The following is a 26765-nucleotide window of genomic DNA, read 5'->3' on the forward strand; positions in this document are numbered from 1 at the left end:
ACGTCATGTTGTCCATTACTGAACCATCGCACAAGGTAATAAGAAGAACTCGGACCGCCTCTGCTGCGACTTCTAAAACCCCTTCGTCATTAGATGTGTTTTTCTCTCACACCCAGGAACACTCTGAACCAAACAATCCAAATTTCTGCATCATTATTAATTGACTATCATTCGAGCTTTGAAGCCGGATAATAAGTGACATAAAGACTTACAGAATACAAGAAAAACCGCAACGGATTCAAAGAACTCTTACATCTTTCCCTTTGATGAACGAGGGACTTCAATATAAGATTTGAAAGGCGACCATTGACGGATGCTTTTTAATAAATGATGTTCAAGTTGCTTTTAATGACTGTCTTGCTCTGAAGATGCTGACAGTGCAATCAAAGCAGACAATCCAGCATTGATTTAGCTTAAAGTGTTCTGCTGAGTTTCATCAAAGCACTGAAAACTAATATCTGTGGGGGGTTATCGGTTACTGGAGATAAAAGGGAGTTTGAATAAATGTTACCACAAGGCTTAGAAACACAGCTTCTCCATTATGAAGGAAAATAGACAAACTTCTATGCAGAATATCTAAGGAAAATTGCCACTTTATATTTGAAATTCGATCATTTATTCAAACAAGGGGAGAAAAGTTCATATTCGAACTGTAATGACCTGTTTGAATGAAGAAACACATAAGACCGTCTAAAGTAGTTTGCCTCTCGACCCAGCAGAGGGCGCTCACTAAATCAGCCCTTGCAATTGCATCGTTAAGCTACGAAGGACTACGCCAGTTTTTCTGAAGCTGTTTTGTGTTCAACACCCCGACCTGCTGAACCGCTGAGCTCTCACCACTTTACACTTGTTTAAAAAGATCCTTCTCCAATTAAAAGTTGAATTAAATAAAAGTTGTGAAGTGAAGTGTTAAACCTCGAGCAGAATCCCAGACTCATTCTGCTGCATTTGTCTCTGCCGGGTGAGACAGATGGGAAGAATAAGGGCACATTACAAGAAGGGTGATAATCACTCTAAATGACTTGCCATAAGGGTTTCTAGAAATTGATCCTATGGCATAATCATTAGTCTTTGAAACGTTCTCCTCGGTACACTCAACCACACAAGCCGTCCGTAAAAACCCTCTTTAAAAAATGTCATAAATTGTGTCAGCAGATGAGCTGCATGGGTGAGGGGACGCGCTGCTTTTAAGACAGCAGCCTGCCGGAGTGATCAGGTCGTATAAGTGCACTCAGAAATCATGTCCATTATGTAGTGAATTATGTATTTCAAGGGCGCAGGCCAGGCAACCCAAGGGGCTCGGTGGTTTGCGAGATGCCTGTGGGTAGACTTGGGGTCAGATCATAGGAGAACTCTCGGCCCCGACACTAAACATCCAACAACAGCCTCCATTAACGGTGGGCCATTAAAGGCAGCATTAGGCCATTAACAAAGCACGGCCACACCACTTCCCACTTATCCATTAACCCATCCTAATGCAACGCTGTGCCTAATGTCTCCAGCCAGAAGAGCTGACATTACCTCACTCAAGTGTCTTTGTTATGAATGAACTGATTTTTAATATTCCCTCTAAGTACCGGACATGATTGGACGCTGATGGATCTTTTTTGCCGCTATGTCACGATAACAACGTGTCTCAGGGAAGAATTAAAAATTAAAAAACTCCCGTCACAGAAGGGATCAACGCTCGCCCTCCCTCCCTTCAAAGTAATTTCCCTAAAAATAGACACAGCCCGCGAGCATTATCAAATAATTTCCAGCTATTAAAATGGAAAAACTGGGCTTTGCCTACTTGAATCCCGCTGCTGCGCAGATAAAGCTTGTGTTAATTAGAGTGGAGATTTGCAAATAATCATACATCATCATTCTGACTGAGAGCTCCCTCGAACAAAGTCAACATTTGCAGAGACAGGTCAATCAAAACCTTTTCTACGTTTAATAGCCCCCAGAAATGGTGGGAGGATCTGTATCTATATACATTTAATATATATAAACAAGATATAACCTGATTTAACCTGATCTATGAAAGGATGACGTAATTCAATACCAAAGAGGACCCAAGAAAGGATTCCCATTAAACTTGCTTATGAGTTAAATGTAAATGCAGCTTTTGTGCAGAGGCCAATTAAGTCTTAATTCAGCTAATGTGATTGGAAACCACTCATTTACATTTAATTCTTTCAGAGTCATTTAAATGTGATAACGCTCTCGTAGGCCAAGGAGCCTTCAGACTTGATTAAACCGGAGCATCCTACGAGCTTTATTGAATTTGTCCTGCTCGCTCAAGCCTTGTGATGAGCCAGCGTCCGCGTGCGGCAACAACTCTTGTTTCTAATCGCGCGGGCTTTAAAATTAATGCTGCTAATCTTTCAGCTGCTCGAACATTTCTAAGAGTTATTCATGGGAGCTAAAGTTGAGCTGAATCTTAAATACAAAGATGGTTTCTCCTCCGTTGCTTCTTTGCCAGTTGTTTTAGGGACAAGTAGCAAGGCAGACTTTGATGTTTTTTTTTTTTTTTATTTCATGAATACATGAAGAATCCATCATATACGCCGCGGGTGTTTGATGGAAAAGAACATAGGAGGTAAAACATGTCCTGAAAACACCGTCTGCAGCTCAAATTCATGGTCTGAGTCTTTGGGGTCTCAGCACATCACAACTAAACTCCCAATTAACATGTAAAGGGGAAACTGCAGTCAAACTGAGAAGTAAATAAATGTTTACACTCTAATGAAAATTAGTGCAAGGGTTAAAGAGTAGCAACAGATGGCGTGATACCCCAGATGGAGCCTCTAACACTGAGCAATGCTTCTTACTAATTAATTCGGTGCTCTTTGAATTACTGAAGTGTTTAAAGCGAGAATCTTCAAGTTCTTAGTTCTTAAAGCGTTTTCACACAACCCCCCCCCTCCCTGTTCAGCACCATGTCTTAATAGGCAGCTTTAAAATATTCCCGACACATTCAAAACAACCTCACTGACATCAAAGCACCTCGTCGTTTCACCGGGTCTCTTCAAGTGCTATCACATCAGACAGGAGGTATCAGGTTTTTTTTTGCACACAGGCCATAAAGCTGCCAGCCTCGCTCGCCTGGAGCAGCCCGGCCAACTAGAGCAGCACCGACTTTTAGGGTAAGTGTCTGCTCTCTGGATTATAGATTGAGCATCATTTGTAGTCAGTGGTATTATTAGCCTAAAAGGTCCTCAGCGCTAACATCTGCCAAGAAGCAGAAACAGGAAGAGAGACAGCCTGGTACTGCAACCATGTATTGATTAGGTGATTAGTCACTATAATAATGATAATCAAGATGGACCCATATGGGCTTTTTGGGAGATGATGGTGATACCGATATCGGGGATAAACTATTTTCGAATACCAGTATATTGGCAGAAAATTGGGAATTAATACTGACTCTTGATATTTTACATTTAAAAGTACAATATGAAACTTTGTAGCTGTGTCACTCAATACAACAACAAAACATCTATTTTGAGGATGTTGTGAGGCAGCGTGGGATCCTGGGAGTTGTTGTCTTCACCACCTTTTGCATATGGAAACCTACCTCAGGCAGAAATCACGTACACGGATGAGATCATGTGTTAAGTTTTATTCAGGTTTAGCAGGAACGGGCAACGAATAATAGAGATCCATTACAAGTGATAGTAAGACCAGTGGAAGGGAAAATCTGCTGACTGGCTAACTGGCTAACAGTTAGCCTTTGTCATATGACACTTAACCCAGAAGTGGAGACGAAATTAAAAGGTGACAAAAAGAAATGTCACTAGGGATTTCTCAGAGGTTGAACATTGTTCAAACAATTTTGGATAATGTGTTTGCACAATTCAACAAAATATTGAATATAGATCAGGTTGTTTATTTTAATAAAGAATTGTTCCATATTGTATCTTGAACCATGAATTTGAAAGCCGACACCAATATGTCAGTGAAGGCTGATTACGTCAGATTTTTTGGGGGCCAAGCAATAAATTGGACAGGCTCCGGAAATGATAAACCACTTTAACAGCTAATTCACTTTAACTGAAAATGTCAAACAGGATACTGCTTCCATCTTAAGATTAATGTTTGTCTGGTTTATACAACTATACATGGGAGATCTCTGGGCTGTTAGTCAGAGGAAGCAAAAGATTCAAAGACTTTACCTTGATCTACTGACACTGTCTTAACAACAATAATGACTTGCTTCATTGTTAAAAAGATCTTTTTTCAATTAAAACTTTATTTTGTAATGAAACTAATCATTTGTCGAAGTCAAGCCAACACTCATTGCTCACTCCTACACAACATTAGGGCTGCATCTAAGGATTCTTTTCATTTCTGACTCATCGAATGACTTATTTTTATCTGGTCTGTGAAATGTCAGGAAATAGTGAAATAGTGCCATCACAACTCCTCGGAGAACACGGTGATGTGTGCCTGCCCAGAAGTCGGTGATATAAAAAAAGAGAGAATAGAACCAAGTCCCCACGAGAAGCTTGAAATCGACTGGTTGACATTTTTGCTTTAGAAATACAGAAATCTTGTATCGATTACCAAAGCTGTCAGTGATTCACTTTCCACCGATCGATTAATTGGCTAATTGCGTCAGCTCTCTATTGATTAGTGAATTCATTTATCAAGAAGAAATGTCTGCTAAACGTTTTTTTCTTTATGTTTTACATCATTGCAAATTGAATATCTTTAAGGTTCTGGTCTGTTTTTCCAGATGAAGCAGGCGCACGCTCTGGGGAACAGGTGATGGGCATCTCCCCCTCATTTTCTGTCAGAAATATGACAGTTGAATTAGAGATGGAAATAATTCTTAGTTGCAGCCAAGACGCATGACAAACCCCCTTACGCTGAGTGTATTGTTTTATATTTATGAGAACAGAGAGAGCCCTGCAGCAGGGTCAAGGTGGAAAGGTCCAGAACACCATCAGACTAAAAGCATCCTCCTACTGGTAGACATTTGGTGAATTTGATTAATATTCATTTTTTGAAATATTGACCGAGCTGGCAGATACAGATTCCACTATTTACTCAATTACATCCAGCTTGTTGTTCCAGTACCTCCGTGTCTATCTACCAGGGAGTCTAAGTGTCTGACTGACTGTTTGCACCACAGGAGCTGTCTCCTGTAAAAGCGGCTCCGCCCGGCCTCGGCCCCCCGCTCCAAACAGCCTCTATAGGAAATCCTTTGAACGTTTGAGGCCCATTGGTCCTGGGGGAGCAGTGTGTGTTTACTATAATATTATCTGTTTGACCATATTAGAGTTGCCGTTGGTGCCTGAGGATACCAATCAAACCTGCTGTCACAACACACCCTGTTCCAGGTAAACAGATCCTTGTCCGCACACACAGCAGAGCTGGTAACAGACCCACACAACACAGCCAGCCCTGACCAGAGCTGTGGAGAAGGAGGGAGATGAATCAGCCCAGGGCCCTTCACATTTGCTATGTGGGTAAACAAGAAAGCATCCACCTATCGATCTTAAAGTGCTTCATTAGATGCTGCATGAGGCATGATAAATGGAAATATGTGCAATTAGTTTTATCATTGTCTGAATTCATTGCACAGCAGAACCTTCCAGTGTCAATAATACATGCCTTGTTAGGCTGTTAACAACAGAAAACATAGATATTTCCTTTGTGCATATGACGGCTTGTGAAGCTCTCATCTCTGGTAATTGCAGTAGCGCGGCTGATGCTTCCACATTAGTTGAGCAAAGAGATGTGTGTGCTGTTGTGCACTAATAATGACAAACCTGACCTTCTAACCCTTCACTGAGAAACAGAGCAGGCAGTGCCTCCCATTCCAATAAGCCAAGCAGCCTGGTTGGTATTAGGAGGGCATGACGGTTTCGAATTGTGTCCTGCTTCAGGTTCTGGCTCTGGGGGGGTCCTAAAGCCTCGGCCGGCTGAGCAGAGCAGAGAGCGGCGGGAGGAATACCAGGAATGCAGATAATACACACAAAGGATTAACTACCTGCTTGAACATCAAATCTGTGTGGTTTTACATATAATACCCGCAGACCAGAGTCTGCTTTGATGGAGAGCTGTGAAAGGTTGGACATTAACATGCACTGTCACACCAGCTGAGTCCTCACACAACTTTCAGATTTGGAACACGATTTGTCTGAAAACTGGTGTGAACTCCACCGAACGGTGCCAGGCTGGTTTTGCAGGATGATGAATCGGTGTGGTCTATAAAATGGCAAGAATTTGCTAATGTGAAGTGAGCATAAACAAAAGACATTTTATCTTTTGCCAAAGCAAGGTCACTAATGGTGTCCCCCCCCCCCCATCCCCACCCCCCTTTCTCAAAGACACATGGCAAATAAAACTGCCACGATAAACCCATTCTGACTCTTTTATTAGGGCCTTTTTGTTTCTGTAGGATGAGATAACCCTTCTCGGTTTATGTAATTTGGCATATGTCACTGTCATCTTGGATGCACACGTCCTGTAAGGCACAATAATTTCATTAGTAGTGGCTATTCCTTTTTTCTTTCTTCAATCATGGCATGAGGAGAAGCCATACATCAGGGTAAGTGCTTTTAACCATCCACCACTGTGCTGCACATCCCTTACCCTGCCCGCCCCCTCCTCCCTGCTTCTTGTCATGTGTGGTACATTCATAACACGAGTAGGAGAAGCCCTGCAGATCTACCTGACGGTGAGCAGCTGAGAAAACATCCCATTTCACACACAGAAACCTGTCAATAAGTAAAAATGCACCAGCGCCTCCTCCACCAGAGAAAGATATCTACACCATATCTACAACGTGGCCTCAAGAGCTCATGAGTAAAAGCCTCCATAGGAATGTTCTGCACATACTTTCCCGCTTCGAGCAAAATGAGTCAGTGTGGTGTTCGCAGTCTTTTGGAGCGACGAGCTGCTTCTACTGCAGGGTCAGACAAAAGGAAAAACAGGGGCCTGAGGGTGAAAGCTATATATTGCAGTAGAACAAAACACCACTGATGATTTGTAGCACCTCCGCTGCCAAAATAAAATGTAAAAAATATATATATTGGAAATTGTACCTGCAAATATGCAATGTGAATAAAGTTTTGGCCAAGTTCGCAGTGTGCCTACAGATGCTGATGGAAGTCGGTCCACTACTTTGGTCCAGAGTGAAAAAAACCTGCAACTACAGAATGATGTAAGATTTGATGCTATCACGATGACTTTCAATATATTGCAGCATACTCTTATGTTGAAAGGTCTGAAACAGGAAGCGGTGTGGGTGGAAGCTCGTATCCTATACTGACAGTTCTATACTTTGAAGTTAGACTCAATAACATGAGCACCTACATAACAGCAACATGTTAGCATTTAATTCCGTATTTCTGCATTTTGTCTAAAAATGGACAAGATGGAGCAGTACCTGCAAAACTGAGGGGGGCAGTGTAGCAAATAGCTCAAAAAGAGGTGACCATAGGACACGAGGAAGACATTTCAAAAATGGCAGAACTTTTGGAGGAGAGACGCTAACAATACTTTGCCTCGGCACAAGGACAAGACTTTACAACATGCCTGATTCTGCATCTTTCTTAAGAAGTCTGTTATCAAGAGGTACATAAAAACCATGCCAACTTAAAGGACACAGAAATGTGTGGGCAGCCAGTGACGGTTACATTGTCTGAAAAGGACGTACCTCTTTCCATATGTAAAAGTAGAGCCTTAGGGCTTTTATCAGATTTGTTTCTCAGAACTGAGCTGAGGACCGTCCACACTGGGATCTGTGATTAGATTGGAGTTGTGTGCCAAGATATCACCGACCTATCTGTATGACGACTGCTTAAGTAGCTACTGTCAACCTGGATTTGTGACGAGTCTCGTTGTCAGTGCATCAAAAGACACTTTGAAATCCAAACAGCCAGAGCATCTGGACTGAGAAGCATTTGCAGAGAATCAGATGTGTCAGAAGTGGAGTCACGTTTCAAAGCACTTCCAATGTGGTTTGGTTCTGATTTGTAAGAAATTGCATTTCTTTTGCATTGTGGTTTTTCACTGTCCAGACTTTCTCAGCTCAATCTGGGTACAATCTGAATATGCCGTTTGCCATATGCTCATTTCAGGTTTCAGTCTGTAAAAAAAACGTAGTCTTGTTTTATGGTTCATTAAAAGCTCTCAGCAGAATTTCACAAACATACTGACTGCAAACAGATCCAGGGAGGGAAGAATTACCTCTAAAGAACTATTTCCTCACCTGCACTCAGTGTTCCCACTTTTCTTTTTTTATATGAAGAACATGCATATTTATAGATATAATGACCTGAGATGAGAAAAACACAAAACATTCCTGAGAGCAATAGGAAATATGTTCATCCAAGCACGTTATGAAACGAAATGCCACCCTGAGCGGAAAGGTAACAAAGTTGTCTAATTATTAGAAAAAAACGCTCAGGGAGACATTATAGTCTGAACAAATATCCTCATGGTGGCAAACTGTGATCTTGTCTTAGTTTGGTGTGTTGGTGTGTTTAGATAAGCGTGCTGTGGCAAGCCCTCCACAATGAGTCAGGTAATCCTGAGATTTCCTCAGAAAGAGTGTCAAAACATCCAGGTAGCTTTACCCTTAAAGTCCCCGTCTTCACACTCACTAGAGGAAATGACTGCTCATTTTTCACTGTCACATTTTTTTGCAGCTTGACCCTGCACATTCAAATGAAATCATAATCATTATAAGAGGAAATGATGTGTCATCTCCTCCGTATCTAATACTTGCGTAAATGGGGGACTGAACGGTACCATAATGGGTTATGGCATCTTCATAGCTCAAAATTAAACACCGCAAAGTTCATTTAATAATGTCCTCGCTCTATAGGCCAGACGGTTTGATGTGACAAGGGCATCAGGTAGACAGGCAGCCTGGGAGTTTGCTATTTTCCTTATGCGACCGCACTGCAGTGGAGCCAGAGTAAAAAAAAAGGCATACTATTTGTACTAAGAGGATAAGTCAGAACAAAAGTCATTATTTAAATTGCATCTATGGGATGTGTAATGCCTAGAAACTCTCCCCGGGAACACGGGGCTACTTGACCTAAGACGTCCCATTAGAAAATTAAGTATTGCATCCAATTACCAGACAAGCATCTCTTCGCCCTCGTCGTGAAGTCTGGCAGAGGGACAGCGGAATACTTAACAGCCAGGCAGAGCGCCTTATCATGAGACATCTAACACATCCACAAGTCATGCATTAGCCAGAACATTGCTGCTAGCGGCGGTAATCGCCATGCAAGCAGCAACCGCTTGACTTCTTTGAATAAGTACTGAGGTGGATTCTGAGCAAACAGTGCAGCTGCTGCTGGTGAAGTTCAGCTCACAACTAGACAGATTTGAGTAACAGTTTAATCTGCAGTGAGGATAGCATGTCTTCTCAATAAATCATGTGTTTTTTAAAAACTTTTTTCCATGAAGCTGCACATTAGGAAGAAGATGCCCCCAGGCCAGGATGGAAATCGCACCCGTCCAAAGACCGGGGGCTTGAAAGTGTCTTTGGCTTTCAAAGTGGAGTGAGGGATATTGATTTATGTTACTAGAGAGGAGAATGTGTGTGTGTGAAAGTAGAAAGAGTATTCACACTTTTAATATGTTGATGAAAAAACCCTAAATCTAATATTTCATTAACTATTTCAAGTGTTGGCTTTTAGCGACATATTTCAGTCTATCTATCACCTTTTATTCATTAATTTTAACTTTCTACTTTTAGCTGTATCACATGTTTATTGTTTTAAGTATATATCTTCTCTCATTATATAAACTGTGATGGAAAATATTGAATCCTACTGTCCTCTTCTGAATTGTAACAGATCCTCCTGTCCTGACAGCTATCCTCAAAGTTCAGTTGGAATGACCCGTTAGTTAGTTTGAGCCTAAATGTCCCTGTGACTATTTGATGTTCTGCCCAATGTCTATAGACTCAGGAGAGAGAATGGCATTTTGCCCCTTCTCTGACAAAGTCTGACCACGTCCTGCCTGCACGATAACGAAGGATGACGTGAACCCTTGAGCTGTGCATTAAAAGCTGGCACATCTCACCTCGCCCTTTGTCAGATCCTTGATACCTGCAGTGGTGTTGAGGATTGTCCCACTTGGCCAAGTGTTGGCTCAGTGACTCTGTTTGTGTTCAAATCTATTCTCTGTAAATTGTTTCTTGATCCATTAATTCAATACTTTGATATCATTGAATTGATCACTCAGTCTGATGGTTTATTACCTCACCAAGGAATTAAATACAAATTCCCTCCACCTAACCTACTTATTAGGGCTGGACAATCAAAACGTATCAATACATAAAAACAATGATATTTTGACATTTACTGTGCTAGTTAATCGATATCTGCTTACATTAAATGTTTTGTATTGATATAATTTATTGCCTCCTCTCCCAGCCTTACCATTTATCCATTAGTAGCTTTATCACATGACAGTGGGGTGTTAAGCCTGACCCAGGTTAGTGGGAGGTGTGAGCTGTGTCATCCGCCTGTTGTTGTAGCTCCTTACTTACTGGTTCTTTATAAATATATTAATAATTTCAATTCATCAAGTCACCCAGAGCAGCATCAAACCAATTTGTTATACGATGTGAATAATTATTTTCCTCCTCAGCACACATCTGTGAAGATGTTAAATAATAATTTAGGCCTTTTTTTAAAATGAGTTGGGCTGCTCCACAGTCTCTCCACGTACTTGCAACTTTAGATGAACCCCTGATTGGGAATCCCATACATAGAGCAGTTTGAAATCAAGTAAAGGAGACTTTTACTAAAAATATATAACTCACATGGTAAGAAAATAACTACCTGTTGTTATTTAAAAATTAGATCTATCGTAGTTTTACCAGGAGTGTGTTTTAGACCTAGAAGTTAATGGGTAGCCCCGAGAGCATAGATGACCTTAAGAGGCAGGAGGACCACCATGGATACTTCAATCCTGTTTCTTATTTAGACACTAACTGACTGACAGGCGTTTAATTCCAATCAGAAATATACTCTAGGTATCCCCTGTGAAAAGAGAGTCTCCCTGAATGAGAACTACTGTCTTGTGCAAGTTCAGCCAAAGCAGCATGTAATCAAAGATAGCTCGAGGCACTGCAACCGGCTGCTGCAGCCCATGAAGGACGGATGGCTGACATGAGCACAACACAAAGGAAACAACTTTAAAAAATGGCAAGAATGTGAAAGATGAGGTCAAACGGAGACACAGGAACCATTCTGTTGATTTCCCAACACAAGACATAACAGAGAGCAGCGAGTGAAAAATTGCCAAATGAATAGAGCATCTTCTCAGTATTGCGAAAGATTCGGATGCAACAGAGGCTGATTCAGACGAAACTACAAAACTCTGTGTCATGTTGTTGTGGCCGGAGGCTGGATATGAATGTTCACCCTCTTGCACAAAAGCTGTGTCAACCCCGGCCGACAACCATGAGCCTCCGACAAAGTCAATACAAAGGTTTAATACAACAGCCACCTCCTGTCTCGCCACTTGACTCTCATAAATGCGCAGAAATAATGACTTTATGGGAGTGAAGGCATAAATATCAGAGGTTCACTGCTGACCCTCTATAAGGGTCAGATGGAGCCCCTGCTGGTGCTGCTGCTCCCATGCGGAGACACTAGGCTGTCAGCGGTGTGAACAGTGTTACTGCTTTGTCCTTGAGATACATTATAATGAGAAAAAGAAGTTAGTTAAATGTAACTAACAAACACAAAGGGCACATAAGCACCAATGGATTTCCATACACATGTAACCCCTTCACGCTTTTCCTTAAATATTCTCTGGGGAGAAATGATTACCATCACAGTTAACGGGGGAGAATTCATTAAAACAGAGCAATGTCTCTAATGGAGGATTCTAACAAAGATCCGGGCCTTGTTAAATATGGGTGTGGCCACGGGCTTTTCATATGGAGGAGCGAGGCCCTCCCCAAACACAACCCCCCCCACCAACACTCCAGTTTGCTCATGTGAAGTGAGGGGACCGGCAGCAGCTCCTCCGTGCCCCCTCCGAAGGGGCGTGTGCTGTTCCATATTAATGACAAAGAGAGGAGCAGGAGCAAGAAGTCACTATCATACATTCATTTGTTTAAAAGGCGCCGGCCTCACAATGTAGTCGGCGGGAGTCCGCAGGAGAGCAGTGAAAGCCGGGGGCTGCGTCAATGACAAAAGACAGAAACAACCTCACTTTTTTGTCCCTGAAACAAGGGCTGCCCAATTTCAGAGTGCCGTTGGTCTTTCACCAAAACCAAGGATACCTTCATGCATTTCAATGGGGGTATTCCTGCATAAAGAAAGGAGCACAACTGCATAGCACAGTCATCTCTCTCTCCTGTTGTTAAGCCTTTCTTTATGGCTGAAACAATAGCACTCTGGTCCCTCCCCCTTGGATAACAAATAAACCATTATTTTGCACAGCGGAGCGAGGAACCTCTGTGCAAAATGAGGAAAGTGAGAAACAGGCGAGGGAGATGTTTGGTAACCCAGTGTAAAGCCTACGTCTGCTTTAAAATGGTCGCACCTCAGTCTAAATAAACTGCAGAACAGCATGCACCAGACGTCATTAAAGTGCTGAATTCAACCTGCAGGGCAAATTAAACAAAAACTAAATGGACAGCTGAAGGGTTAGTTTTAGCAGAGATTATAAAAACGGAATATACCTCACACTCTTGGTCCAAAACTGGGACAAGCAAATCACCAAAGTGTAATTAAGATTCACTTGCTGCCATGTTACTGATAATTCTGTGTGCAAAACCGTCAAAGTTAAACAAAAGACCATTTTTCATTGAGTCATTGCCGGAGAGTGATTACTTTTGCCATACAGGTCCTTTTCATTTTCTGAAGGTGAAGCCACTCATACATCTCCCCACTCAGTGAGCCGGCAGTACAGGAATTGCTCCCACCGACATGGAGGAAACTCAGCATGTTCCTGTGGTGGCTCATATTTCTTCACTGCTGTCCCACTGCATTCAATCTAAAGGTAGTTTAGATTGAAGGAGTTCGGTCCATTGGCGAGTCCATTGGAAGAAACTGCTTTGGTGCTCTACAAACTAACAAACCTCTTTTAAAAGTTTCAATCAAATGTTAAGGTAAGATCATTTAGCTGAATGTGAATGATGGGAACACACAGCTTTTCTTACAACAACTGCACTAACAAACAGGAGCCATAAAGAGACACCTGCCCCCCTGCACGGCCCTAAAAAACAACACTCCTCCACCTGTTCAGAGATCTGCCGGGGGTGGAGAGAAACCGGAAGAGTATGTAGGGGTGGGGGTAGTGGGTGGGTGGATGGTGAGCCCACTGTGAGATGGATGCAGGGCAGACAAAAGAAGAAAGAAACCAGTAATGCATATCTATATTAAACCCAGTTACTGATCAGAATTACAGTTTAATGGAGTGCTTCTGGCTCCTTATTTGCATATTGTCAGACGACTGATTAATCTAGATTTAATTTGAGGTCTACTGTATTTCAGGCACCATACCATATGGTATAAATATGCATATGTTATAAGCATCATGTCTCTGGGGACAAGCTGATGCATTGGCCTGCTGTCTTTTTTAGAAACTGTAAAGACGGGAAGCAGGTTACTGATCGACTCTTTTATGAAATCACCCAAATGCTAGATTTGAACTACATGCTATCTTTTCTCGTTTTTGTGCTGCATAACAGATTATGTAATGGCCATGTTTTAATTTCATCATCACTCAAGGTTATTTATTTATCCTCGCTTAACATCACCCACAGAATCCATCTCTCTATTTCCACCTAGTTGTAATTTACAGCTATATTTATAATGTTAGTAGTTAATTAAACTTGAAGCTGACATCTAGGCTTTAAAGTGCTGCTGCTTCCAGGGGCACTGGGAGGAATTCTGCACCCCCTGATGGGAAGTGACACTGGGCTGCCCCACCCTAATGCTGCCTTCATTTACAGTACAACCTCGGCTCCCTGAGCGGGTTCGCTCTGCCTAAGGAGCCGGCAAAAGTGTCCCCCTTTCTCCCGTTCAATCAGCAGCACCTCGGCCCGTCTGCTCACATTACCGCTCACTTGTTATTCCAATCGAGGCCCTGGGAGCCGATAATGCACATAAACGAGCACATGCAAACTTAATCCTCCTTGCCCAACATCTGCTTCTTTCTTACATCCCTCTCGCTATGTGATTCCTGGTTGAGTGATGGCATCTGTCTCTCTTTCTGCCCAATGCCGAGGTCGTTTCTCACACACACAAGGAAACAATCTGTGTAATACTAGAGAAGAAAGCACTTCATAGTTTTGCTGCACGCAAAGGACCGAGGGAGCCTTTTCAGAGATTTTATGATCTGCCAAATTTGAGCTGAGCATCCAGTAGGATGATGGCACACATAGTTGTCACCTTTGAGGCCATTTCAGGCATTCCTGTTGTAAATGGCGAGGGGGAGCTATGTGGATTAGGACATGGTTTGTTCTTTTCGTCAGTTTCAGACCTTGTCAGTCAGATAACATATGTTTTGAGGTTGAACTTAATTATTTAAAGACTGCAGCTTCTCCTCTTTCCTCGTGTTTTCCACCCTCGTACTCAAAAAAATCCACCGCGTTCGGCAATTTGCGAACTAGACGTTTTTCAAAATTTGATGGACGCACACACACACTTTGAGGAAAAGTGTTAAAGCGACGGCACAAAGTTACGTACAGATGCAGCATTTTCACTCAAAGCCATGTTTCAGTTGAGTTGCCATACTTCTCGTGGCTGCAACTGAATTTTGCATGAAGGGATACAATACTGTGCAAGTCACAAAGAAATGTCTCTTCAAAGAGGTAACAGCCACCAGCAGTCTTCAAACATCAAGAGGAAAAACCTGCTTCAAGCGAGACTGGACACGCACCAGCCCTCAAATACCCAGTTGTACAAAATCTTGAATATCACCACAACATACAATTACAGCGGCTTCTTCTTGTTCCTGTGCATTAGCGGCACAGCATTAATGAGGCAAGTCTGGACGTAACCTAGTTTAAGATGATAGAGAGGAGGGTGAATCTCTCCCAGGTGAAATTGGGTGACCCATGCGGGAGATTAGCCCATTAGCAAAAGGGAGAGCCCCACTTGCTTGACAAGTAATACCAGCTGTGACACCGAGCGCTGTGAGTCTGTTCAGGAGGGGGGCGGTGTGTGGGTGGTGGTGGTGGTGGTGGGGGAAGGGTGGAGACAAGGGAGTGAACAAAAAAACAGAGGCATCTTTTTTCCAGACTGTTTGTTCTAAGACTAGTTGAGGCCTCTGTTTTTCTGTTCTCTCTGGTTGTGGCCGCGCGGCTCAGCCTTTAACACTGGAGCCCCTGGGGCTGTTGCTTTTTCATCTGTTCAGATATAATAAACACAGGCCTGTTTTTATTACTAGTATCGATGGAGCTTTTATTGCAAATCTAAAACTCAATCAAAAGCCTTCAGTCCAGAATTCTTTTTTTCTTTCCATATTGGGGAAATTTGGCAAAGAACGAGGAATATTCGTGATTTCTTGGAACTCAAGAACAACCTCACACGGTTCACTTCTCGTCAATCTTTGTCTGACCATCTGTTGTGAGCACACGTTTCGACCATTACCTCAGGCAGCATGTCTGCTAAACAAACAGCAGTGAGGGCAACCATAAACTCTGAACCTCAACACCAACTCACTGCCCTCTCCCCTGCTCTCAAGTACACGCCACTGCAGCAGCACGGCGGCGTAAAAAAGCACCTTAAAAGGGCCATTCGTTTCCTCGCAAATAAACCACCTGCGCCTGACTGAGAGGTGCTGCACGGTGTTAATTTACAAAAACAGGCGCCACTGTAGTGTGACATGGTGGAAGGGAGTACAGTGGGAGCAACCTCTCCGCCCCTCTCCTATCCAAGGGAGTGCTCTGAGCTCCGGTGCAGCTTTGCTTAATGGCCTGGCTGAGTGATGTGAGCACATGGCGCTGGTACCTGTTGGCCTGAGGGGGAGCAGACAAAAAGGAAAACCACAGAAAGGCTCCAGTCTAGTCTGCATCAAATACAAAGAGCAGAATTAAGAACCCCCCGCCCCGCCCCCCCCCCCCAAAAAAAGGAAAAAGCCTCCTTTGCTCTTGTTTCAACTTTTTCAGACAGCCACCGTCTGTTTTTCAAAGTGTATTTTTAAATCACTACTTAGGGCCAAGTTGCTGTGCACATCATAGCCAGGGAACCACAGGTCTTTGCTGGAACTTGGAAGCGTTCACTTCTACGAACCGTTACAACTGCCCACATCAAAAAAATGACTCCCATCCAATGTGTAATTACAAGAGGGAGCCCGTCAGGAGCGCTTTCCCCACCCAACAGGCAGCCCATAATTACAATAAATCAGACAGGATGTGCACAGCAGCATCATTCTGCTCCACAGCCTGCGTTAACAGTGGGGGGGGGGACACACATACAAAATGAGGGGCATCATGATGACATCATGGCATGAGCGCATGTGAGGACTGGGTGATGATGCCTCACTGCCTCTCCCATCTTGTGAGGGGGAAAAAGAAGTGTGTGTGTGTGTGGGGGGGGGTAGCACAATGGACCAAATCTGATGTCTCATAAAAGCAGTTTATAAACAGAAAAGTCACTTTTTTTTAGGTATGAGCAGGAATTTATCACATTATATAGAACAATAAACCCTTTGGAGGCTTGGTGGACTCATAAGAAACATTTTGTTCTCTTTAGGAGGAATTTCTTTTTTGGAATTAACGCTCAATGTAGATGATTTTGATCATTTAACACAAGGAGGGAAAGTGAGCAACGCGTAATATATCGTTTATAAGAGGAGAAAGACAACGTGAACTAATGGTTTTGTGCGGGGGGGGGGGTGGAAAGGGAGGGACGCTTCTATTTCTATTCATGTGATTCAGCCAAAATAAGAACCCACATTTTAAATAAACCCACAGAAGAAACTATATATTTCAGCTACCTAACTTATAAGTTAAAAACAGCAATGAGCCGGCTCCACTTCTCACGCAGAGAGGTGACGATAACCCGGCACGAAGTTTTTTTTATGGAGGCACCTGCGTGCGACAGATGGGACTCCCCCCCCCCCCTCCCCCCGGGTGCCCGCGGCTCCAGCGGCCGGGGGGCACGGAGCAAGGAGCGCACCGCTGGCCGGTGGCCGGTGGCTGAGGACGGGGCTTACCTCGGTGGAGCAGCGCGGTGATGAGGAGCGCGCACACGCGGCTGGCGGACAACAAGTGCATCCTCGCGGAGTGTCTCAGATCCTCGGCGGCTGCTGTTTGGTCTTCAGAACGGTTCGCTGGTCACCTGCTGGACTTTCTCTCTCTTTCTTCTTGAGAGCTGGATTGGGAATGGAGTCGGTCCTTTGCGAGTGCAGGAAACAAAAAAAGATTCAGTTCAGTTCAGTTCAGTCTTCTCTCAACGTGGCATGTGCTCCAACTCGCGCTCGCGTCAATTCTGGTGAAACAGGTAATTGCGAGGGGCACAGAATGGAGCGAGGGCGGGGGGTGGTGTCTGCAGCTCCGCCCCCCCCCCCTTCCTGCACACACACACACACACACACACAGGAAGCCCCCACCCCCTCCCATCCCGCCCATTTTCTTTAAACTCGTCTCACAACTCCCCCCCCACACACACACAACTCGCCCCCCCACACACTCCCCTCCGTTCTCTCTCTCTCTCTCTCTCTCTCTCTCTTTCTCTCCCCCACTCTCATCTCTCACCACCAACACCCCAAAACCCCCCCAACTGACACACACTACATGCACACACATGCACACACTTCTCACACTCACACATGCCAGGGGAAACCCATCATACTTGTTTCATTCAGAAAAGGCTGGAACAAGCAGGAACAAGTGCCGAATGCTATGGAAGTGGAAGAGCACATGTGAGGAGAAAGGCAGTGATCTGAAATGAAATGTCAGAAAATAAAAGAATATCACATATTTTCCCTCTGAATACAAAATATGAAAGAATTAAGATTCAAGGGAGATAATCGGAGCAGCAGCAGAACCTTAAATTTGAGGAGCTGGAAGCTGCTAACATGAAATCAGTTGCAGATAAATATTCTGTCAATCAACTGACCTATAACAAAGCTCCTAACTGTGTTAAAATACCAATAATACATGAGTAATGCAAATCTTTCAAAACAGAAACATTTGTATGAAATTTTTGAATGTTTATTTCAAATTCATTGTATTGAAGATTTGAAATTTCAATTTGTCCTATCTTTTTACTTGGGAAAAGTGACATTTTATGAGCTTATTACAGCGATCAGTCATCTGAAAGGAACTTTTTTATATAGGAGCCATTCAGAGATGTAAACAGTGCTACACATTTAAATTATTTTTAAACATTCTGCAGATGCTTTTATCCGAAAACGACTTACAACTGAAGGACACTAAAGCTTAAGCAGTAGGAGACCTTGAAGTGTTCAGCAAGAAAATGTGTAGGAGATAAGGTGAAGAAGTGTTTTCAAAGTCTACAGCTAGTGCTAGTTGGTCAAGTTAGGGTGTTAGGAGAAGAGATGCTCGCAGATGAGATAAATCTTCAATGGTTTCTTGGAGATAGAGAAGGACCGCCCTGCTCTTATGCTGTTTGGGAGCCTGGGGAACCACAAACAAGAGCAGTTTTGACTTGTTGACAGTGTGCATGTCATTTTTGGCTGATCCACTGTGATGGTTTCACTGTGCAAGACGAAGGACAATGCATTAGTTAAGGCCAGATCACTATGGCATTTACCAAGAGCTCATCATAATCAGTCAGGTAAGGCCTGATTTTTCCTAAGATGTATAGTGCAAAGTGGCCCAACTGTGGCCAGAGATTCATAGTTGGTCATCAAACACCACACTCAGGTTTATTTTGACCTAGTTTGGAAGATACATCTGAAGAACCAGCAGAGATTCTTGTCAAGACTGTCGGGTCATGCAAGGAGAATTACAGGTTGGGTGTAAGTCAAACAGGAGTCAAAGGAAATGCCATGCAAACGGGTAATTTGACCCAACGAAGTAGTTCATATTGCAATGAGAAGGGGCCCCACCACTCAGCCCTGGGGCCCCCCATGGGTGAGGGATGGGATAGGGATGTTTGTCCTTGCCATGAAACATTGCGGTAGCATCCGGTGAGATTAGATTCAAACCAAGAAAGCCCCCTGCCTGAGATGGCCATATCGGACAGTACAGATGGCAGGCTGAGGTGGTTCATTGTATCAGAGGATGCCGATACGTCTGCTATGATCAAAAACTGAGGCCTGAGCTGCAGCTCCAGCTGCCCATAGGGCTTCTGTCACAGATAACAGAGCGGTTACAGTGGAGTGGCCGCTCTCATATCCTGAGTGGTTTGGATTGAGAAGGGCGTTCCATGGAGGAATTATATCCATCTCAGATGAAGTGAAACTAGATGTCTGCCAGAATCTCAAAATTGTACTTAAGCACAGTTCTTGAATACTTGTTACTTTCCACCTCTGCTGACTCCATCTTGCCCTCTCAAATACACTGACAGGAACATGCAAACTGAGGTAAACTTTCAATCATACCCAACCTCAGACCTGTTTCAAACTGAAAAATGACAGAGCATCGCATCACTTTGTGCCTCGCAGCCAGAAGTCAGAAGATTCATGATGAAACAACCTATAGGATGTGGGTCCAAGGGTAGTTATAAAAAATTCTGACTTAATTATTATTAAATTCCTTGCTCATGCATCCTTATGTTTAACTTATTTCAAAGAGCATATTGAAGAGCTACACCACAATTATAATGATCTATGTAATTACTGTGATAATAATTAGAATTAATTTGAGTGCTTCGGTACTGAGAGGGCTTCTACTTGTTTTAACTTTCGGGTTTTCCGATTTAGTGACAAAGTATGTTGTGGCTCCAAGTCATGTTTCTCGTGTAATGGAAAATAGATTGTGGGGGTGGGTTTCTTTAGTACCACGCTCTAACACCGGTATAACAGAGACGACTTCAGCGAGTCCATTTCAGAAGTTGATAAAAATAACATCAGAGCATGTAAAAGGTCATTAAAACCACACTTGCTGAAAATAAAATGATTTACCACTGCAAGCTGTAACTGCATGCTCATGCTTGTCTGATCAAAAAAAGTGTGTGTCTGCATATGTGCACAGTATGTGTCAAGCTTTTTGGCTAAAGAAGAAAGTATTCCTCACCCTGGGTGTGAAATTCATGTTGGTCTGTGATGGTGTGTGCAAATGGAGTGAGGGCACAGGCTGTGAAAACCTAATGCAATTTGATTAGAAGTTAACCGCAAAGCAATATTTTTCCCGCCTCAGTGCGCAGAGAGAGAAAAAAATAAGTATTTGCTTTTTTACCGTGTGGGTGAAAGTGAATGAGAACGCCTGATGACCAAGCCTCAGTCAGAATTGGGATTTCCGCGGGTCAAAAATCACATATTGAAAAAAAACATGCATAGAAAAGAAGAAAAGACAACATATAAAAACACAAAATGTAGATAACCAAAAGAATCTGTGATAAACCTGTGAGCTGGTTGTGCTTCGACGACATGATATGCTTTGGCTTTTCACTGGAATGAAAGCAGCTGAAGCTCAGGTTGATTTTGTATTCACAAGAGAGCATTTTCAGTCAGTCCCCATGACTGGAGAAAGAGATTACACACAGAATAACAAATTACAATATATCATGTCACAGTGGGAAACTGTACCAGCGCCTGCCGTCTTTTATTTAATGAAAGAATGAGCATTCCCTATTTTGACATCTTGTGAGACATCTGGTGACACCGCGCCTGCTATGAGCAGGGAAACAAACAACCTTCCGTTGCTATGGACTCAGGCAATGAAAGTACATCTTTTTGACACTCGGAGACGCTGCTGACAGGAAATCTTTTTTTCCGTTCCTCACACTGTCTCCCGCTGTAGGTCGACACTAATTATCATAGGTGTGTTTCAAGTATAAAATTAATCAAATTCAGCTCTGTCAAAAAGCACAGAACAACAACGATAACTGGAATTGACAGTAGAGCAAAGGTTGCAGACTTAACGGGATACTACTCATTTGTGGCCCTGCAGTCGTCAATTCTCTTTTGCATTCCTTCATCTTCATCCCGGTTGGAGCATCAACTATGGCCCAGGTTAATTTGGCTCCTCACCGGGTTATGTGAAAAATCTAATTTCCCCCCGATACCGCGAAGATATCGGCCTCCTCACAGCCGCTCCTGGAAGGCAGACGAGTGATGAGTCTCCCACAGATTGGGCTTCTGTAAACTGTGTCAAGCAGCGCACACGATGACCCTGACATTTTCGGCATTGGCCAGGGGAGGGAAAGATCCACTTAATGGCCAGTCCTGTGTCGGCCGGCAGCCCCACTTTGGATCGATAATTGCTTCATTAGTTAATCTGATTGAGTGTGTGAGCCGCCGGTAGTCGATGCAGAGTTACCTCTCTTTCTGTGTGGAGTCTGTGTTTTATTGATTTCATTGTTCTCTGTGCAGCCTAACTTTCTCCTCCCAAACTAATCCTCACATTTACACAAAGAAAAGCTGAAATAGATCTCTTTGTTTGAGTTCCTTGTGGCATCCATACCTCGCTTGTATCAGAGCTGGTCAGTAGCAACTGCTCTTTTGAAGCAAATATGAAACAAATGAGTAGACTAAATGATGGGCAGGTCGTTCTATTTCTGAATGTTTAAAACACATCTGTGTAAAATACATTAATCATGCACGCAAGGGACACATATGGTATTTGATCAGTTCTGTTCAGTACAACAGCTAATGACAGATGCTGTGTACGAGTGACTAATGTCCAATTAGTCGTCACAAGCCAGATGGGAAAAATGTATAAGTTCTCATGCAAGTTATTACACAGGATCGATTCACTTGCAATAATTGATATATAGGGCACTTGGAGGTAAAGTGCAACAAGCTGTAAACGCAGAACTAACATATTATTATCCATAACACGGCAAACGTCTTAGCATACTGTTGCTTAATCACACAGTCAACAGGTACGGAGAAACATTACAAATGTAAGTCACTCTCTTGTAAGCTCTGCTTTGGCCTCCAACGGTTCTTAAGGGAAATATCTGGCTCTTTAGCTGCTAAATGATCACACATTAAAACTGTGAGCTCAACGGAAAGTGAGAAACTGTGAGGGGAACTGCAGCGAGGCTGATGATTCTCTGTGAATTTATCATTGAGCGACCTCACTGTTAATATACACTACTCACGTCGTTAATATTAGAATTATTGATTACAGCAGATTTAATTGTTTTCAGCCTCCATGCTGCCTCTTGTCAGGTTGTAGTCTGGCGTCCTATGCAGTTGAAAGCGTGTAGGCATACATTCGGCTTTGTGTTGCATCAGCTATACTGACGGAAGCTTCAAGGCCACTGACTGTCATCGGCTTCCTTGTATCTTTTCTCGGTCTTTCATGGCTCCTTATTATTCTGTTGTCAAATCTATTAATAGCAGAACAGTGGCAGTGTGAATAGAGGGACCAGAACAATACATGGCAGTGACAAGAGGGCTATGATACTACATGAAGATACTATCATTAAAAAATAAGTGGCTAGCCGCACTTAATGTTCCCCTAATTTGCAAAAAATGTGTTTTTGAACACATAGAGAATTTGATAATGAACATGAAGGAACACTAAAGTGACAGAACCAGGCAATTCAAACAAAATGTCGTGTGCAGAATCATAAAAATCTATTGAATAACACAGATTAGAAGCAACTGCATTCGGGCCATCTAGATTACAATACTTATCCCATGAATCATCAATAGACATCCTGTTGAATTTGTCCTCTTGTTATTCATGCACATTTCACCATCGTTTGGAGTATTAACTGCACTCCAGTCTCTTTTCAGTTTGTCTTGTCATCACGCGTGAGGCTTTTACTCACGCTGCCTCGAGTCGGTTAATCCTGTATTGTCTTGCATGTCTGCACAAAATTACCGAGACAAATTCCCTGTGAAACTATTGTGCCCGGTGAAAGGACCTGATTCCCTCGGGCCTACGACCTGTTTGAAAAGATGCTACTGAGAGGGGACTGCAGTCAGTGTTGGCAGAATGGTGCTCTCCGAAACACAGAGAACAAACAGTTAGACATGGGAGAAAATTACACACAGCTCATGTGTACAAGGGATTGAACAAAACCATTTTCTAGCATGTGCGACATGTCCTGTCTTGTATGCTTCTACACCTTTTCTCACACACGAACTCTGGAAAATGTCCATGTTCACACGTTTTCCAAAGTGCGTCTTTCGCCTCTGACGAACGCAGCAGGTGATTGTCCAGATCAGACACATTCACAACAGGAAACGTTTCACAACATCAAATCGAGGGGTGGTGCCTGGCTACAGCATGCAGGAGGCGGGACATGATGCATGAATTCTGTTGTGCAGAGCAGTGTGATTTTGTTTACTGCAAATCGACACCGGCGTTGGCCCTCATCACCAAAAGCTCCCGAGTCTCGTTGTCGATCCAAGTGTCTCCTCCGTGCACGTGTGCTCCTTTTCATCCTGACATATTTTAATCATTTCTGTTTCACATCCGTCTCATGTCAGATATGTCATTAACAAGCCAACTAGTATTATCTGATTATTCCATTAAAATATCCGAACTTCATTGCATGTCTAACAGCAGCCAAACATTTATAACATATATTTGTCATGTCACAAACCAGATTTGCCTCCATACTTTCCGACCAAACAGAGAGATCAACTGACAGCATTCAATCAAGTAACCCTAGGATTGATTGAGGAGGAAAAAGATAAGAACCTAACCAAGCCTGCTGTGGATCTTCTCTGTGAGTGAGAATCAATTTCACCGAAGGCTAAAGGGAAAAGGAGTTCAGATGTATTACAGGTGAAACGTTCACACGCTCTCTCTGCCTGTGCTCTGAATGCAGCTGTTGATGTGTGACATATTCCACCCAGTCTGGCAGCTTACAGGCCACTGGTTGCTGCAGTCTGTTTTTCCCCCAAACTACCTGGTTGTGAATACAAAAAAATCATAATTTATTGACAACATGAAAGGCTGAGAAATTATTCATGAAGATGTAGGCCGGTCTGCGACAACTCAGGCATCTGTCAGCTGTCAGTATTGTTTATTTCTCACCTAAGCCTCAAACTATTTGTTGGTGTGCCATAATGGCGGCTCGTTGTCAGTGGAATCGGAGGCACTTAAATGCCGCCTGCTGCATGGCTGATGCTTTGCACAACAACGCAGAGTAAACACACATGGCGGATTCTTGTTATCTCTCCTTAAATATGCCAGAGCATATTTTGGGAACTCGTCTCCAGCCACTTTCTCATAATGACGCACAACGCCCCAAATGTTCCGTGAAATTAACTCTTAAACAAAAGATAAGTCGTGTTATAGCAATGCTCCTATTAGAATTAAAAAAGTTATAACTCTCGCCGCCGTAGAGGGATTTCAAAGGCGAAGTTGTCGGAAATAATTTGTCTGCGCTCTGCTATCATTCGCTGCTGATTTTTTCTCGCTCTTTATTTTCTCTCTTTTTTTTTGACAACACAGTGGTGAAAGCAGGTTGACGTTCTGTTTGCCAGTTAATCTATAAAGCAGGAGGTGACGATACCAGCAGAAGTGAGATACAATCTCCTGATGTATATTGGAGTGAAAAGGGCATGTCAAGAATATCAAACTGACGACAGAGTAATCAAATATAAAAGAGGAACACCTTTTAATTTTTTTTTTACAACTGAATCAGCTGGTGCCATTTGCAGTCTGGGTGTGAAGATTAGTTAGGATTTGATCCAAATGGAGGAGAACTTTCCCTGTCCTTCACTGAGGCCTCACCGGTCCATTTCTGAGCTCAACATCTCTTTGTTGAACATCTCACCAGATGGAATTTTTGGATTTTATTTGGAGAATAGTGATATTGACTCTAGTGACTGTGGGACATATATTTAGCAGCACAACATTCACAGCTCCTGACGAATTCCAAACAACAGAACAGACGCCAGACTGTTTCTCACAGTGGAACCACACAATGCCCTAGCGGCTCCCATGTGACTGGACCCACGAGGTTTCATGACATCACTGAGCACCTGAGGGGCCTGGTTGTGTTGACATCCACAGGTGAGTTTATGGAAAAACATTAGGATTCACTTGGAGTTGTGTTTGCCGACTTCTCATGACTATAAATGAAATATGCTATAAACTCAAATCCAATCTTGACTCTTCTTTTAGCTCTGTTTTGTTTTCCGCCAACTCCTGAGGGAAATATCTGACTCTGGAGCTGCTAAACGATCCACTCACATCAACAGCTAGCTGCTAACTGTCTCTATCTGTTGTTTGATGCTGGGCACTTGGTGTGCGGAGGGTTTATTGAAGCTTTAAACTAAAACCAAATACCTGCTGAAAACAAGCTTATTAGAGAATGAACTGTGATGTAACATTCTGGAGGTGTAACCCGACACTGGACTGTCAACAGTTACAGGGTGAATGAAAATTGGTTGGGGAAATTTTCCGGAGTTTGCCATTCACATATTAAGAGGGTAACAGGAGACTGTATTCGGATGAGACACATTCACAACAACAGGAACCAGTCCGGAGCATTGAGGTGAAGGGTGCTATCTGAGTAAAAGATGCAGGAGACAGAACATGATGCATTGTTTCCGCTGCTGGAATCACGTTTTGTTTACAGCACATCGACACCTGCGTTGTATCCGTATCGCAAAAAGCTCTCAGAGCTCCTCGTCTTTCCAAGTCTTCGTCAGGGTCTTCTATGAGTATGCAGCCTCTTCTTCATCCTGGACTTTCAACTAAGGGACCTGGCAGGAGAGAGTTCCAGCAAATGTCCAGAGCCAGGGACAGTTGAAGCCCCTCCAGAACATTTAAGGGAAATGTCTGGAGTTCAGTGCATGTTTGCTTGTTTTTGCAGTCCTGCTCAACCTTTACTCATATTTTAATTGGGAATCTAACATATTTGTTATGAACAATATACAAATCCTATATCAAGGTCTACTCCAGATGACAATTAGCGAATTGAATATGTATGTGTCTAACTATATAGTTCCCTGACAAAGCCATTACAACCTCTAGAGTGCTGATTTCTTAAAGCCTTTTCTTATCCACCTTATTTGTTAAAATATCTCGCGTGTCCTATTTGTTGCTGCTTGACGTTGTCTGAATTTATGCTCATCTCCAACTGAGAATTGTCTTTTATTGTGAGAGGATGACATCTGAACGCACTGCTGCTCACGCTCCCTGTGCAGGTCCCAATTTGGTGACAGTTGGACACAAACATGCTGCTTGCATTGTCATTATTTTTTGCAATTATTTGCAGATTGAATTGATTGCGTGACGTGGCTCAGGGGTGCTGCTCTTTGTCTTTGTCCTTTACTTGAGGTATTTCTACTAACAGACACTAGTTGATTTCTCCACAGACTTTCCTGATTGCTGCTTGTTTGTAAGATGTCTTAAGTGTGTCCCTAAATAAACTCCACATCATGCAGTGCTCAAATCAGTCAGTTTGAAATGCTACTCTGAAACTTCTTGCTCATCATTTCACAGACAGAGCTGAATCCCAGTATCTTTCATTTCCTGCGGAAACAAAAATAAAGGCAACAAATTAAAGTTAATGAGAGATCATTTGGAGTTAATGGTTTCACAATATAAACTGCCCATCCTGTAATTTACTTTAACTCTATAATAAGAGGGTACCTTTGCGTTAATTATGGGTTTAATGCTTCCACATTTTTACAATATTGTCTGTCATCATGTCCTTTCTTTGGCCTCTGACTAGAGAGGTCTTTGTTGCTCCTGTTTTTAAGAAAAGGTCACATAAATTAAGCTA

General features: G+C 42.9%; 1 protein-coding gene across 2 annotated transcripts in view; it reads right to left on the minus strand.

Annotated features, from left to right (window-relative positions):
- LOC133952390 (CD166 antigen homolog A-like) overlaps nt 1-17402 on the minus strand; it is a 38982-nt gene extending 21580 nt beyond the window's left edge. For both annotated transcript variants that reach the window (XM_062386807.1, XM_062386806.1), the window contains exon 1: nt 17146-17402. In XM_062386807.1, the coding sequence (XP_062242791.1) occupies nt 17146-17206 (61 nt within the window). In that variant the 5' untranslated portion in view covers nt 17207-17402. The remainder of the gene's footprint in view (nt 1-17145) is intronic.
- Between the last annotated feature and the right edge of the window lie 9363 nt (nt 17403-26765).

The sequence above is a fragment of the Platichthys flesus genome, chromosome 4 (genome assembly GCF_949316205.1).
Source record: "Platichthys flesus chromosome 4, fPlaFle2.1, whole genome shotgun sequence".
NCBI classification, from domain to species: Eukaryota; Metazoa; Chordata; class Actinopteri; order Pleuronectiformes; family Pleuronectidae; genus Platichthys; species Platichthys flesus.